Genomic DNA, 13,737 nt, shown 5'->3' on the forward strand with positions numbered 1-13,737 from the left:
AGAGAGAGAGAGAGAGAGAGAGAGAGAGGGAGGGAGAGAGAGAGAGAGAGAGAGAGAGAGGGAGGGAGGGAGAGAGAGAGAGGGAGGGGAGAGAGAGAGGAGGGAGAGAGAGAGAGGGGAGAGAGGAGGGGAGGGAGAGAGAGAGAGGGAGGGGAGGGAGGGAGGGAGGGGAGGGAGGGAGAGGAGGGAGAGCGAGAGAGAGGGAGGGGGAGAGAGAGAGAGGAGAGGGAGGGGGGAGAGAGAGAGAGGGAGGGAGAGAGAGAAGGGGAGAGAGAGAGGGGAGAGAGAGAGAAGGGGAGGGAGAAAGAAAGAAAGAAAGAAAGAAAGAAAGAAAGAAAGAGAGGGAGGGAGCGAGAGAGAGAGAGGGAGGGAAGGAGGGAGGGAGGGAGGGAGGGAGGGAGGGGGGAGGGAGGGAGGGAAGGTGGGAGGGAGGGAGGGAGGGAGGGAGGGAGGGAGGGAGGGAGAGAGAGATAGAGGGAGAGGTCGAGAGAGAGATAGAGAGAGGTCGGCCACATCTTTCTCTGAGCACATCTTCCTTCCATGGTTAAGTGAATTATCAACACACAGAGCATGGTCAAACTGTTCACGTGGTTCTTCGGGTTCATATTGAACCATGACCACACTTCCTGTCACTGGCTGAATTCCAAATGGCACCCTGATCCCTACATGCACTGACTACTGCACTCATTACGACCTGGTCCCATGGGGCTCTGGCCCGAAGTAGTGCACTATGTAGGGAATAGGGTGGCATTTGAGATGCGGTGCCTGTGTCCCACATGTTTAACAGCTGTTTAGTGTGTCACCCAACAACATGAGAGATGTACTTTATGTCATTGAGATGAATTAAAGATGCTACATTTATATAGAGAATGTGCCACTTGAAAATAACTATTGCGCATGAGCTCACCAAACATAGTAGACAAAAGAAAGGTGCGCAGGTGTGTGTGTACGTGGGCGTGTGTATGTGTGCGCGCAGGTGTGTGTGTGTACGTGGGCGTGTGTATGTGTGCGCGCAGGTGTGTGTGTATGTGGGTGTGTGCGTGTAGGTACGTGTGTACGTGGGCGTGTGTGTGTGTACGTGGGCGTGTGTGTACGTGGGTGTGTGTGTGTGTGTGTGTGTGTGTGTGTACGTGTGTGTGTGTGTGCGTGGGTGTGTGTGTGTGTGTTCGTGGGTGTGTGTGTGTGTGTGTTCGTGGGTGTGTGTGTGTGTGTGTGTGCGTGTGTGTGTGTACGTGTGTGTGTGTGTGTGTGTGTGTGTGTGTGTGTGTGTGTGTGTGTGTGTGTGTGTGTGTGTGTGTGTGTGTGTGTGTGTGTGTGTGTGTAAATGGGTCACAGTTTAATTAGACTTGTTTTGTACTCCTGTTTTGTCTTTGTAGAACGGAGTGGTGCACAGGGATTTAAAACTGGAAAACGTGCTGCTGGATGAAAACTGTAATATCAAGGTAAGACCTTTGACCCCGTAGAGATGTCCATCTCTTGTCTTTCATATGCTGTATTTCAACACAGCATCTTAGCGATAGGAACAGTCTCTTTACAGATGCAATCAGGAGTCTTATCCAAGGGTCATTTAACGTTGATTGTCATGCTCTTCTCTCCTCCAGATTGCTGACTTCGGTCTGTCCAACCTTTACCACAAAGACGAGCTCCTTCAGACGTTCTGTGGCAGCCCTCTGTACGCCTCACCAGAGATCGTCAACGGCAGGCCCTACCATGGTCCAGAGGTACACACACACACACACACACACACACACACACACACACACACACACACACACAAAGAGCCCACATGGCAGGGAACAAGGGAAATCCTTCTCTTCTGATCTGTGTCATTCTGAAACCCAGAGAGTCTTATTTCAGACCTGCTGGACGGATCCTACTGTACATCATGGAAATAAGACACAAATCTAAACTCCCGGGTTCTCACCAGTGGAAAATCCTCAGAACAAATACCCTATAACAGTTGGATAAGGGAAACACTGAAGGGAAACCCCATCCCAAAAAGTGCTCTTGCTCCCTGGGTCCTCTGGGTTTGTCCTTAAGCTGACAAGTGAAGGTAGTGAACACCCGTTCCTGTCTTGGAGGAAGTTTACTCACTCGCACACACACACACACACACACACACACACACACACACACACACACACACACACACACACACACACACACACACACACACACACACACACACACACACACACACACACACACACACACATCCTGTCAGGCCCGGCCAGCCAGGCTTCACAGGCACTTCCCCAACAGCCTGCCCAGGTCAGCTCACTCAACTGAAAGGAGTCTCAACATGTTACCAAACATAGACCCAGAATGACTATGACTCCAGGATTTCACTGAGTCCCATCATTTCATGAGACATTAGGAGCCGCCCCTCTCCCACCCTACAGTAAATCTCACCCCTCCTCTCCTCCCATCTCCTTTAGCTTCCTGAGAAAAGCCCTTCCTCGGTTTGACACAGCTGGTCATAGAGGCCGAGACCGACAGAGTCCTAGCCAACAATCACAGCTCTATATTCACGCATGCATGCACGCACTCACGCACTGAGGTTATGGAGTCAGGGGAGTAGACTTCCCCAGAGACTAATCGTCCATTGTTTCCCAGCTCGCTGTGATTTAAAGAACACTGTGATTCCTGGAGATTATCTCAGCTAATCAGAGAATATGGCCTGTGTCCCAAATTAAACCATATTCTCCATGAGCCCTGGTCACTACAGAGGGAATAGGCTGTCATTTGGGCCGAAGCCTAAGGTCTATACCTCAGAGCCAAAGGCAACCTCATCAGAACAGAACCCAATCACTTAAGTCACAGACCTTGACATGGCTTTTACAACAGCAATCAGTGTGCAAAGAAGGGAGTGTTTGGAGAAGATACAGAATCTTGTTATTCTTTCTGTTAAAACACATTATCTCAGCCAGCAGACGGGTGTGAAAACAGTAGGAAGTATAACCATGACAACCCAACAGTAGTAAATCAGCAGCCTTGAGGTCTGTGTGCTACTGAGGCCACCATACAAGAACTCTATGGACAGTATTGTAACTACCAGTGTGTTGTGTTTCCAGGTAGACAGTTGGGCCCTAGGAGTGCTTCTCTACACCCTGGTCTATGGGACCATGCCCTTTGATGGGGAAGACCACAATAAACTCATCCGCCAGATCACCAACGGAGAGTACAGGGAACCTACACAGTCCTCAGGTACTAGTTTATCTCTCTCTCTCTCTCTCTCTCTCTCTCTCTCTCTCTCTCTCTCTCTCTCTCTCTCTCTCTCTCTCTCTCTCTCTCTCTCTCTCTCTCTCTCTCTCTCTCTCTCTCTCTCTCTCTCTCTCTCTCTCTCTCTCTCTCTCTCTCTCTCTCTCTCTCTCTCTCTCTCTCTCTCTCTCTCTCTCTCTCTCTCTCTCTCTCTCTCTCTGTGCCATAGATTGCTGCTAAAGTCTCTGTCCGCCTCACCTTCACTCTCTCCCAGATGCTCGTGGTCTGATCCGCTGGATGTTGATGGTCAACCCGGAGCGTCGAGCCACGGTGGAAGACATCGCCAACCACTGGTGGGTCAATTGGGGCTGGAAGACCACTGTGTGTGACTGTGACATCCAGAAGGACAACAGTGGCTGCATCTCTTCTCCAACGCTAGCACGCTTTATCGACTGGCAGAACCGCACCACAGAGTCACCCAGGGTGGCGCTGGTCAAGCCTCCCCGCTCGGAACACCCCGCCGTACCCCCCCACGCTGGCCGCCAGCGCCTGAGGAAGTCCAGGAAGGAGAATGATAGCGGAGCGCTCCACCATCACACCGCGTGGGAAGACAAAGACAAACCAGGACTGAAGAGACCCAAGGGGATCCTGAAGATGCATGTGTCTGAGCAGAGGTCCCACAGCCTGGGGGAGATCGAGCTGAGTCGCTCCCTGCACTTCCACGAGGGAAGGGAGCTGCTCTCCAGCCCCGAGAGGGATGAGGAGGAGGACGATGATCAGGATCGCCTGGGGGTCTCGCCGGCCAAGATGGTGCCCATCCTCCCCAAGAAGGGCATCCTGAAGAACAACCAGCAGCGGGAGTCTGGCTACTACTCCTCCCCGGAGCGCAGTGAGTCCTCTGAACTGCTAGAGAGCAGCACCTCCATGACCCCACCCGCCAGCTCACCAACAAAGAGGTCCATGGGGAGAAAGGGCATATTGAAGCGTAATGGGAAGTATGGCAACTCCACTTCCTTCCACAGTGGCTTGTCCAATATGAGCTACCACGGAGAGACTCCGGGGGACTCGGGCCTCTCTCGCAGCCAGAGTAAACCCTCCAGTATTGTCTGTGAGGAGATGGGTCTCTCCAGTGTTCCCCCCTTAATGGGAATGGATTGGTCTCCCTCATCCCCGCAGCCACACGTCAGGGCCTGTATGTCGGCTGAGGATCTACTCCAGCTGGCAGGCTTCAGACGGGGCCTCCAGACGGCTGCAGGGGGGCTCCATGGGGGGAAGGTGGGGACCCGAGGGACACCAGGGTCTCCTGGTGACGACGGCAGCTTCTCTCTGCTAGGGGACATGGATGATATGACCCAGGTCTACCAACACACCCTGGACATCAGCAGCAATCTGACCTAGAGGAGGGGGAGTTTGGAAGGGAAGGGACATGGATGATATGACCCAGGTCTACCAACACACCCTGGACATCAGCAGCAATCTGACCTAGAGGAGGGGGAGTTTGGAAGGGAAGGGACATGGATGATATGACCCAGGTCTACCAACACACCCTGGACATCAGCAGCAATCTGACCTAGAGGAGGGGGAGTTTGGAAGGGAAGGGACATGGGAAGGACAGACACACACTTGAACCTTCATTTCTGGGTTAGGACTGGCCAGGTGTGTTGTGAACTGGGCATCCCAGCCACCTTAATGTACTGAATCTACCCTCTCAGAGACAGTGCTGCTGTAAATCTTTACATGGTCAATAGAGCTAAATAAATATTGTGTTGTATGTCACTCAGACATACTCAGACTACTGTTCATGTTATCTCAATGTAATAGACAGTTAGGACTACTGTTCATGTTATCTCAATGTAATAGACAGTTAGGACTACTGTTCATGTTATCTCAATGTACTGGACAGTTAGGACTACTGTTCATGTTATCTCAATGTACTGGACAGTTAGGACTACTGTTCATGTTATCTCAATGTAATAGACAGTTAGGACTACTGTTCATGTTATCTCAATGTAATAGACAGTTAGGACTACTGTTCATGTTATCTCAATGTACTGGACAGTTAGGACTACTGTTCATGTTATCTCAATGTACTGGACAGTTAGGACTACTGTTCATGTTATCTCAATGTACTGGACAGTTAGGACTACTGTTCATGTTATCTCAATGTACTGGACAGTTAGGACTACTGTTCATGTTATCTCAATGTAATGGACAGTTAGGACTACTGTTCTGTTAGACAGTTAGGACATGTTATCTCAATGTACTGGACAGTTAGGACTACTGTTCATGTTATCTCAATGTACTGGACAGTTAGGACTACTGTTCATGTTATCTCAATGTACTGACAGTTAGGACTACTGTTCATGTTATCTCAATGTACTGGACAGTTAGGACTACTGTTCATGTTATCTCAATGTAATAGACAGTTAGGACTACTGTTCATGTTATCTCAATGTACTGGACAGTTAGGACTACTGTTCATGTTATCTCAATGTACTGGACAGTTAGGACTACTGTTCATGTTATCTCAATGTACTGGACAGTTAGGACTACTGTTCATGTTATCTCAATGTACTGGACAGTTAGGACTACTGTTCATGTTATCTCAACCTAATGATAACCGTGTGTTATCTATTCATATTGTTGAAACAGACATATATTGCCTGTGTGTTTGGGTCATTACAAGACGTACTGAGGTGTATGTACCCTTCAAGGAATGGTACTGTATAATAGTATTGCTTGATTGAATTGACATGAATGTCCTAATCCAGCAGGACATCTATTGTTCAGTATCACAGTGGGAAGGTTGAAGAGCAAACCGTGTGTATTGATATAAGTCTACTGTATGGGCCGTCCACAGGAAGTGCCTTTATTAGTGCTATGTTATCAAGTACTGTATTTCCTGAAGGTTTATGGAGGAACAGATAGATAACCAACCAAACTCACCACGAGACACAACTATAGGGAGGCGATTCACAGAGCTGTGACCACGCAGTCTCCCGAGTGGAAACAACTAGGACTTGTTCATGTTCGTAACCATTTGGTTTCACAGAGCTGTGACCACGCAGTCTCCCGAGTGGAAACAACGAGGACTTGTTCATGTTCGTAACCATTTGGTTTCACAGAGCGGTGACCACGCAGTCTCCCGAGTGGAAACAACTAGGACTTGTTCATGTTCGTAACCATTTGGTTTCACAGTAGAACTGTCCTTGTTTTAGAAAGGGGACTGAAAGACAGAAGGACTGAAAGAACAGAAGAAGGGTGGGTAGAGACGTGGAGTCAAAACTTAAGTCTATTCACAGAGTTGTGGCTACAAGCCCTCCAGTCTACAGGACTAGCTCATGTGTAGGCCATATGGAAATGAACTGTCCTTGTTTTAGAAAGAGAAATACTGAAAAAACAAGGGGTCGATAGACGTGAGTCAGTGGGAGGGGTTAATGGGTTGGTTGTAGAGGTCTTGTTTGTGGAGGGAAGTTGGGTGCTGGCCAGGGCTGTTACACCTCTTCCTCCCCAGACTGAAGACTCAGAGTGGAGAGAGAAACGAGGGGTTTGAGAGAGAGAGAGAGAGAGCAGAGAGAGAGAGGGCTGAGAGAGAGAGAGAGAGGGCTGAGAGAGAGAGGGGTGAGGGCTGAGAGAGAGAGAGGGCTGAGAGAGAGAGAGGGCTGAGAGAGAGAGAGAGGGCTGAGAGAGAGAGAGGGCTGAGAGAGAGAGAGGGCTGAGAGAGAGAGAGGGCTGAGAGAGAGAGAGAGAGAGGGCTGAGAGAGAGAGGGGGAGATCAGAGAGATAGTAGGGCTGGGAAAGAAAGAGAGAGAGTCAGGTTGAGCTGAAAGTAAAATGGAAAGAATGGGCTGAAGAATTAGTTTCAGCTGACCAAATAAGTTCAGCTTTAAGTTGGGAAGATACACAGTTCAACACATTTCAGCTAAAAGTCATTACAGTCACTGTAGCTGAAAGTCATTACAGTCACTGTAGCTGAAAGTCATTACAGTCACTGTAGCTGAAAGTCATTACAGTCACTGTAGCTGAAAGTCATTACAGTCACTGTAGCTGAAAGTCATTACAGTCACTGTAGCTGAAAGTCATTACAGTCACTGTAGCTGAAAGTCATTACAGTCACTGTAGCTGAAAGTCATTACAGTCACTGTAGCTGAAAGTCATTACAGTCACTGTAGCTGAAAGTCATTACAGTCACTGTAGCTGAAAGTCATTACAGTCACTGTAGCTGAAAGTCATTACAGTCACTGTAGCTGAGAGTCACTGTAGCTGAAAGTCATTGAGAAGTCACTGTAGCTGAAAGTCATTACAGTCACTGTAGCTGAAAGTCATTACAGTCACTGTAGCTGAAAGTCATTACAGTCACTGTAGCTGAAAGTCATTACAGTCACTGTAGCTGAGTCATTACAGTCACTGTAGCTGAAAGCAGTCACTGTAGCTGAAAGTCATTACAGTCACTGTAGCTGTAAAAGTCATTACAGTCACTGTAGCTGAAAGTCATTACAGTCACTGTAGCTGAAAGTCATTACAGTCACTGTAGCTGAGTCATTACAGTCACTGTAGCTGAGTACAGTCAAAAAGTCATTACAGTCAAAGTCATTACAGTCACTGAAAGTCATTACAGTCACTGTAGCTGAAAGTCATTACAGTCACTGTAGCTGAAAGTCATTACAGTCACTGTAGCTGAAAGTCATTACAGTCACTGTAGCTGAAAGTCATTACAGTCACTGTAGCTGAGTCATTACAGTCAAGCTGAAAGTCATTACAGTCAGCTGAAAGTCATTACAGTCACTGTAGCTGAAAGTCATTACAGTCACAGTCATTACAGTCACAGAAAGTCATTACAGCTGTAGCTGAAAGTCATTACAGTCACTGTAGCTGAAAGTCATTACAGTCACTGTAGCTGAAAGTCATTACAGTCACTGTAGCTGAAAGTCATTACAGTCACTGTAGCTGAAAGTCATTACAGTCACTGTAGCTGAAAGTCATTACAGTCACTGTAGCTGAAAGTCATTACAGTCACTGTAGCTGAAAGTCATTACAGTCACTGTAGCTGAAAGTCATTACAGTCACTGTAGCTGAAAGTCATTACAGTCACTGTAGCTGAAAGTCATTACAGTCACTGTAGCTGAAAGTCATTACAGTCACTGTAGCTGAAAGTCATTACAGTCACTGTAGCTGAAAGTCATTACAGTCACTGTAGCTGAAAGTCATTACAGTCACTGTAGCTGAAAGTCATTACAGTCACTGTAGCTGAAAGTCATTACAGTCACTGTAGCTGAAAGTCATTACAGTCACTGTAGCTGAGTCATTACAGTCACTGTAGCTGAAAGTCATTACAGTCACTGTAGCTGAAAGTCATTACAGTCACTGAAGCTGGTACTATACATCCTTGGTTGAACAGCAGTGTGTTAGCTCACTGTGAGTGTTACATATAGATGGCCTTCTCTCTCTACAGCCTGTGTGCTGCTGGACCAGTTATATGTGCTCTATGAAGCGTGGCTTGGTGAGAGGGCATAACCTTCAGTACCACTCTAGAACAGAAATAACCCAGGCAATTATATGTTTCAGTGTGTTTGGGTTTCTCAAACACCACACGGTTGTTTAAATGTCTGGGTTTGTGCCCCAAATGGCACCCTATTGGTTACTTTTGAACGCAGTTCTATGGGCCCTTTGTGAAAAGGAGTGCACTACATAGGGAATAGGTTGCCATTTGGGACACAGACCCAGACATTTAAACAATCGGGCGGTGTCCGACAAACCCAAACAGACTGAAACATATTAGTGTTGAGAAATCAATGGAGCCCCACTGTGGAAATGTCACATATGCCAACGGATAGCTCATCAAAATAAATCAAAATCAGCCAATGAATGATTCTGAAAGGTCAGGGGTCTTTATGGCTCAGGGCCCAGGGTGTTACCATAACAACCAACAGTCTTGTTAAGTATTGTATGGACTGAAATTGTATTTTGTAACATCTAAAGCGCTGAAAAATGATACTATGTTAGTATTTTCATAGGATTTTTTTTTAATCATGCTTCTGTTTTTGATTTTTCCAAAATATAGAAACATTGTATGGTTTTATTTTATGGGCAGAGGATGTGTACCAGGTCTGCCTTAATAACTGGAAGGGGACCTGCCTCCTATGAAAACAGGGTTAGCGGTATGTGTGTATAAGGGACTGAAGAGGTTAAAGTTCAACAACAGTAAAGAACAAGTTGTAAACACAAGTGATTCTCTGGGAGTCATAAGACTGAAAACACACACATGCACGTGCCTGCGCGCGCGCACGCGCACACACACACACACACACACACACACACAGCTATGTAGAATGTAATGGAAAAGAAAGGGGTGGCATCAAGTCTCAACAGGTCTAAGAGCCCCCAAGCTGCCCTCTGCCTAACTAGACTAAACAGATGTTAGCCTACATCTGTTTGTTACAATATGTCATATAACTATAGGACAACTAGATAGTATCTTATGATGAAGTATTATAATGTTATTTAAGCTGCTGTCTATTGATAGTGAAGTTATTACTGTTACTATAGTTACTATCTGGTTATAGATGGTTCAACCTGGATCGTGCTTTTCTTTGTCACCATCACAGATGTGCTGTTCTGATTTTTATAAAAAACTGTTTCAGATTGTGTAATAGCGTTGTTCTCTACTACGTATTACAGTGTAAATCATGTATGTAGTCAGGAGAGTGAGGAAACCACAGATTCTCACAATATCTTCTTTCTGAATCATCTCAAATAAACAGCTCCATTTCAGTCTCTTGTCGTCTCTGGTGTGTGTTCTTGCGTGCGTCTATTAAAGTCTTCCCATGCTGACTCTAGTAAAAGTCTCCCTCAGCAAAGGAAAATAAGTACTCCATGTCCCTTGTTCTCCATGTTCCTCTTACACTACCTAGTTGTCAAAAACAACCGTATTATAGCTGCAGGCTTTGTTTTCTCTGACAGCCAGCAGGAAGAAGACATGTCACAGACCAGACCAGGCCAGGCCATATTTCTCACTGAGGTTGTTGAGAAGACACAGGAGGGGATAGGTGTAGACTACAGTATGTAATTTAACACAGGAGGGAATAGGTGTAGACTACAGTATGTAATTTAACACAGGAGGGAATAGGTGTAGACTACAGTATGTAATTTAACACAGGAGGGAATAGGTGTAGACTACAGTATGTAATTTAACACAGGAGGGAATAGGTGTAGACTACAGTATGTAATTTAAACACAGTAGAGGTAATTTAACAATAGGTGTAGACTACAGTATGTAATTTAACACAGGAGGGAATAGGTGTAGACTACAGTATGTAATTTAACACAGGAGGGAATAGGTGTAGACTACAGTATGTAATTTAACACAGGAGGGAATAGGTGTAGACTACAGTATGTAATTTAACACAGGAGGGAATAGGTGTAGACTACAGTATGTAATTTAACACAGGAGGGAATAGGTGTAGACTACAGTATGTAATTTAACACAGGAGGGAATAGGTGTAGACTACAGTATGTAATTTAACACAGGAGGGAATAGGTGTAGACTACAGTATGTAATTTAACACAGGAGGGAATAGGTGTAGACTACAGTATGTAATTTAACACAGGAGGGAATAGGTGTAGACTACAGTATGTAATTTAACACAGGAGGGAATAGGTGGAGACTATAGTATGTAATTTAACACAGGCGGGAATAGGTGTAGACTACAGTATGTAATTTAACACAGTCGGGAATAGGTGTAGACTACAGTATGTAATTTAACACAGGAGGTGGAGACTACAGTATGTAATTTAGGGAATAGGTGTAGGAGACTACAGTATTTAACACAGGAGGGAATAGGTGTAGACTTAACACAGGAGGGGAATAGGTGTAGACTACAGTATGTAATTTAACACAGGAGGGGATAGGTGTAGACTACAGTATGTAATTTAACACCAGAGGGAATAGGTGTAGACTACAGTATGTAATTTAACACAGGAGGGAATAGGTGTAGACTACAGTATGTAATTTAACACAGGAGGGAATAGGTGTAGACTACAGTATGTAATTTAACACAGGAGGGGATAGGTGTAGACTACAGTATGTAATTTAACACAGGAGGGAATAGGTGTAGACTACAGTATGTAATTTAACACAGGAGGGGAATAGGTGTAGACTACAGTATGTAATTTAACACAGGAGGGAATAGGTGTAGACTACAGTATGTAATTTAACACAGGAGGGGAATAGGTGTAGACTACAGTATGTAATTTAACACAGGAGGGGATAGGTGTAGACTACAGTATGTAATTTAACACAGGAGGGAATAGGTGTAGACTACAGTATGTAATTTAACACAGGAGGGGATAGGTGTAGACTACAGTATGTAATTTAACACAGGAGGGGATAGGTGTAGACTACAGTATGTAATTTAACACAGGAGGGAATAGGTGTAGACTACAGTATGTAATTTAACACAGGAGGGAATAGGTGTAGACTACAGTATGTAATTTAACACAGGAGGGAATAGGTGTAGACTACAGTATGTAATTTAACACAGGAGGGATAGGTGTAGACTACAGTATGTAATTTAACACAGGAGGGAATAGGTGTAGACTACAGTATGTAATTTAACACAGGAGGAATAGGTGTAGACTACAGTATGTAATTTAACACAGGAGGGAATAGGTGTAGACTACAGTATGTAATTTAACACAGGAGGGGATAGGTGGAGACTACAGTATGTAATTTAACACAGGTGTAGACTACAGTATGTAATTTAACACAGGAGGTAGGTGTAGACTACAGTATGTAATTTAACACAGGAGGGGATAGGTGTAGACTACAGTATGTAATTTAACACAGGAGGGGAATAGGTGTAGACTACAGTATGTAATTTAACACAGGAGGGGATAGGTGTAGACTACAGTATGTAATTTAACACAGAGACTACAGGAGGGGATAGGTGTAGACTACAGTATGTAATTTAACACAGGAGGGGATAGGTGTAGACTACAGTATGTAATTTAACACAGGAGGATAGGTGTAGACTACAGTATGTAATTTAACACAGGATAGGTGGACTACAGTATGTAATAGGTGTAGACTACAGTATGTAATTTAACACAGGAGGGGATAGGTGTAGACTACAGTATGTAATTTAACACAGGAGGGGATAGGTGTAGACTACAGTATGTAATTTAACACAGGAGGGGATAGGTGTAGACTACAGTATGTAATTTAACACAGGAGGGAATAGGTGGAGACTACAGTATGTAATTTAACACAGGAGGGGATAGGTGTAGACTACAGTATGTAATTTAACACAGGAGGGAATAGGTGTAGACTACAGTATGTAATTTAACACAGGAGGGAATAGGTGTAGACTACAGTATGTAATTTAACACAGGAGGGAATAGGTGTAGACTACAGTATGTAATTTAACACAGGAGGGAATAGGTGTAGACTACAGTATGTAATTTAACACAGGGGGAATAGGTGTAGACTACAGTATGTTTAATACAGTATGTAATTTAACACAGGGGAATTAGACACAGTATGTAATTTAACACAGGAGGGGATAGGTGTAGACTACAGTATGTAATTTAACACAGGAGGGGATAGGTGGAGACTACAGTATGTAATTTAACACAGGAGGGGATAGGTGGAGACTACAGTATGTAATTTAACACAGGAGGGGATAGGTGTAGACTACAGTATGTAATTTAACACAGTAGGGGATAGGTGTAGACTACAGTATGTAATTTAACACAGGAGGGGATAGGTGTAGACTACAGTATGTAATTTAACACAGGAGGGAATAGGTGTAGACTACAGTATGTAATTTAACACAGGAGGGAATAGGTGTAGACTACAGTATGTAATTTAACACAGGAGGGAATAGGTGTAGACTACAGTATGTAATTTAACACCAGAGGGGATAGGTGTAGACTACAGTATGTAATTTAACACAGGAGGGAATAGGTGTAGACTACAGTATGTAATTTAACACAGGAGGGAATAGGTGTAGACTACAGTATGCAATTTAACACCAGAGGGAATAGGTGTAGACTACAGTATGTAATTTAACACAGGGAGAATAGGTGTAGACTACAGTATGTAATTTAACACCAGAGGGAATAGGTGTAGACTACAGTATGTAATTTAACACAGGAGGGAATAGGTGTAGACTACAGTATGTAATTTAACACAGGAGGGAATAGGTGTAGACTACAGTATGTAATTTAACACCAGAGGGAATAGGTGTAGACTACAGTATGTAATTTAACACAGGAGGGAATAGGTGTAGACTACAGTATGATAGGGGATGTGGAGACTACAGTATGTAATTTAACACAGGATTTAACACAGGGGATAGGTGGAGACTACAGTATGTAATTTAACACAGGAGGGGATAGGTGTAGACTACAGTATGTAATTTAACACAGACACAGGTAATTTAACACAGGAGGGATAGGTGTAGACTACAGTATGTAATTTAACACAGGAGGGGATAGGTGTAGACTACAGTATGTAATTTAACACAGGAGGGAATA

General features: G+C 44.7%; 1 protein-coding gene across 2 annotated transcripts in view; it reads left to right on the forward strand.

Moving 5' to 3' along the window:
- LOC127919136 (NUAK family SNF1-like kinase 1) overlaps nt 1–5,420 on the forward strand; it is a 19,845-nt gene extending 14,425 nt beyond the window's left edge. The window contains exons 4-8 of one of the 2 annotated variants that reach the window (XM_052502550.1): nt 1,377–1,442; nt 1,602–1,721; nt 3,075–3,207; nt 3,476–4,557; nt 4,734–5,420. In XM_052502550.1, coding sequence (XP_052358510.1) covers nt 1,377–1,442; nt 1,602–1,721; nt 3,075–3,207; nt 3,476–4,557; nt 4,734–4,775 — 1,443 coding nt within the window. In that variant the 3' untranslated portion in view covers nt 4,776–5,420. Of the gene's footprint in view, nt 1–1,376; nt 1,443–1,601; nt 1,722–3,074; nt 3,208–3,475 lie in introns of both variants that reach the window. The other variant, XM_052502549.1, reaches the window with a different exon arrangement.
- The last annotated feature ends 8,317 nt before the right edge of the window (nt 5,421–13,737 follow it).

The sequence above is a fragment of the Oncorhynchus keta genome, unplaced genomic scaffold, assembly GCF_023373465.1.
Source record: "Oncorhynchus keta strain PuntledgeMale-10-30-2019 unplaced genomic scaffold, Oket_V2 Un_contig_1585_pilon_pilon, whole genome shotgun sequence".
NCBI lineage: Eukaryota > Metazoa > Chordata > Actinopteri > Salmoniformes > Salmonidae > Oncorhynchus > Oncorhynchus keta.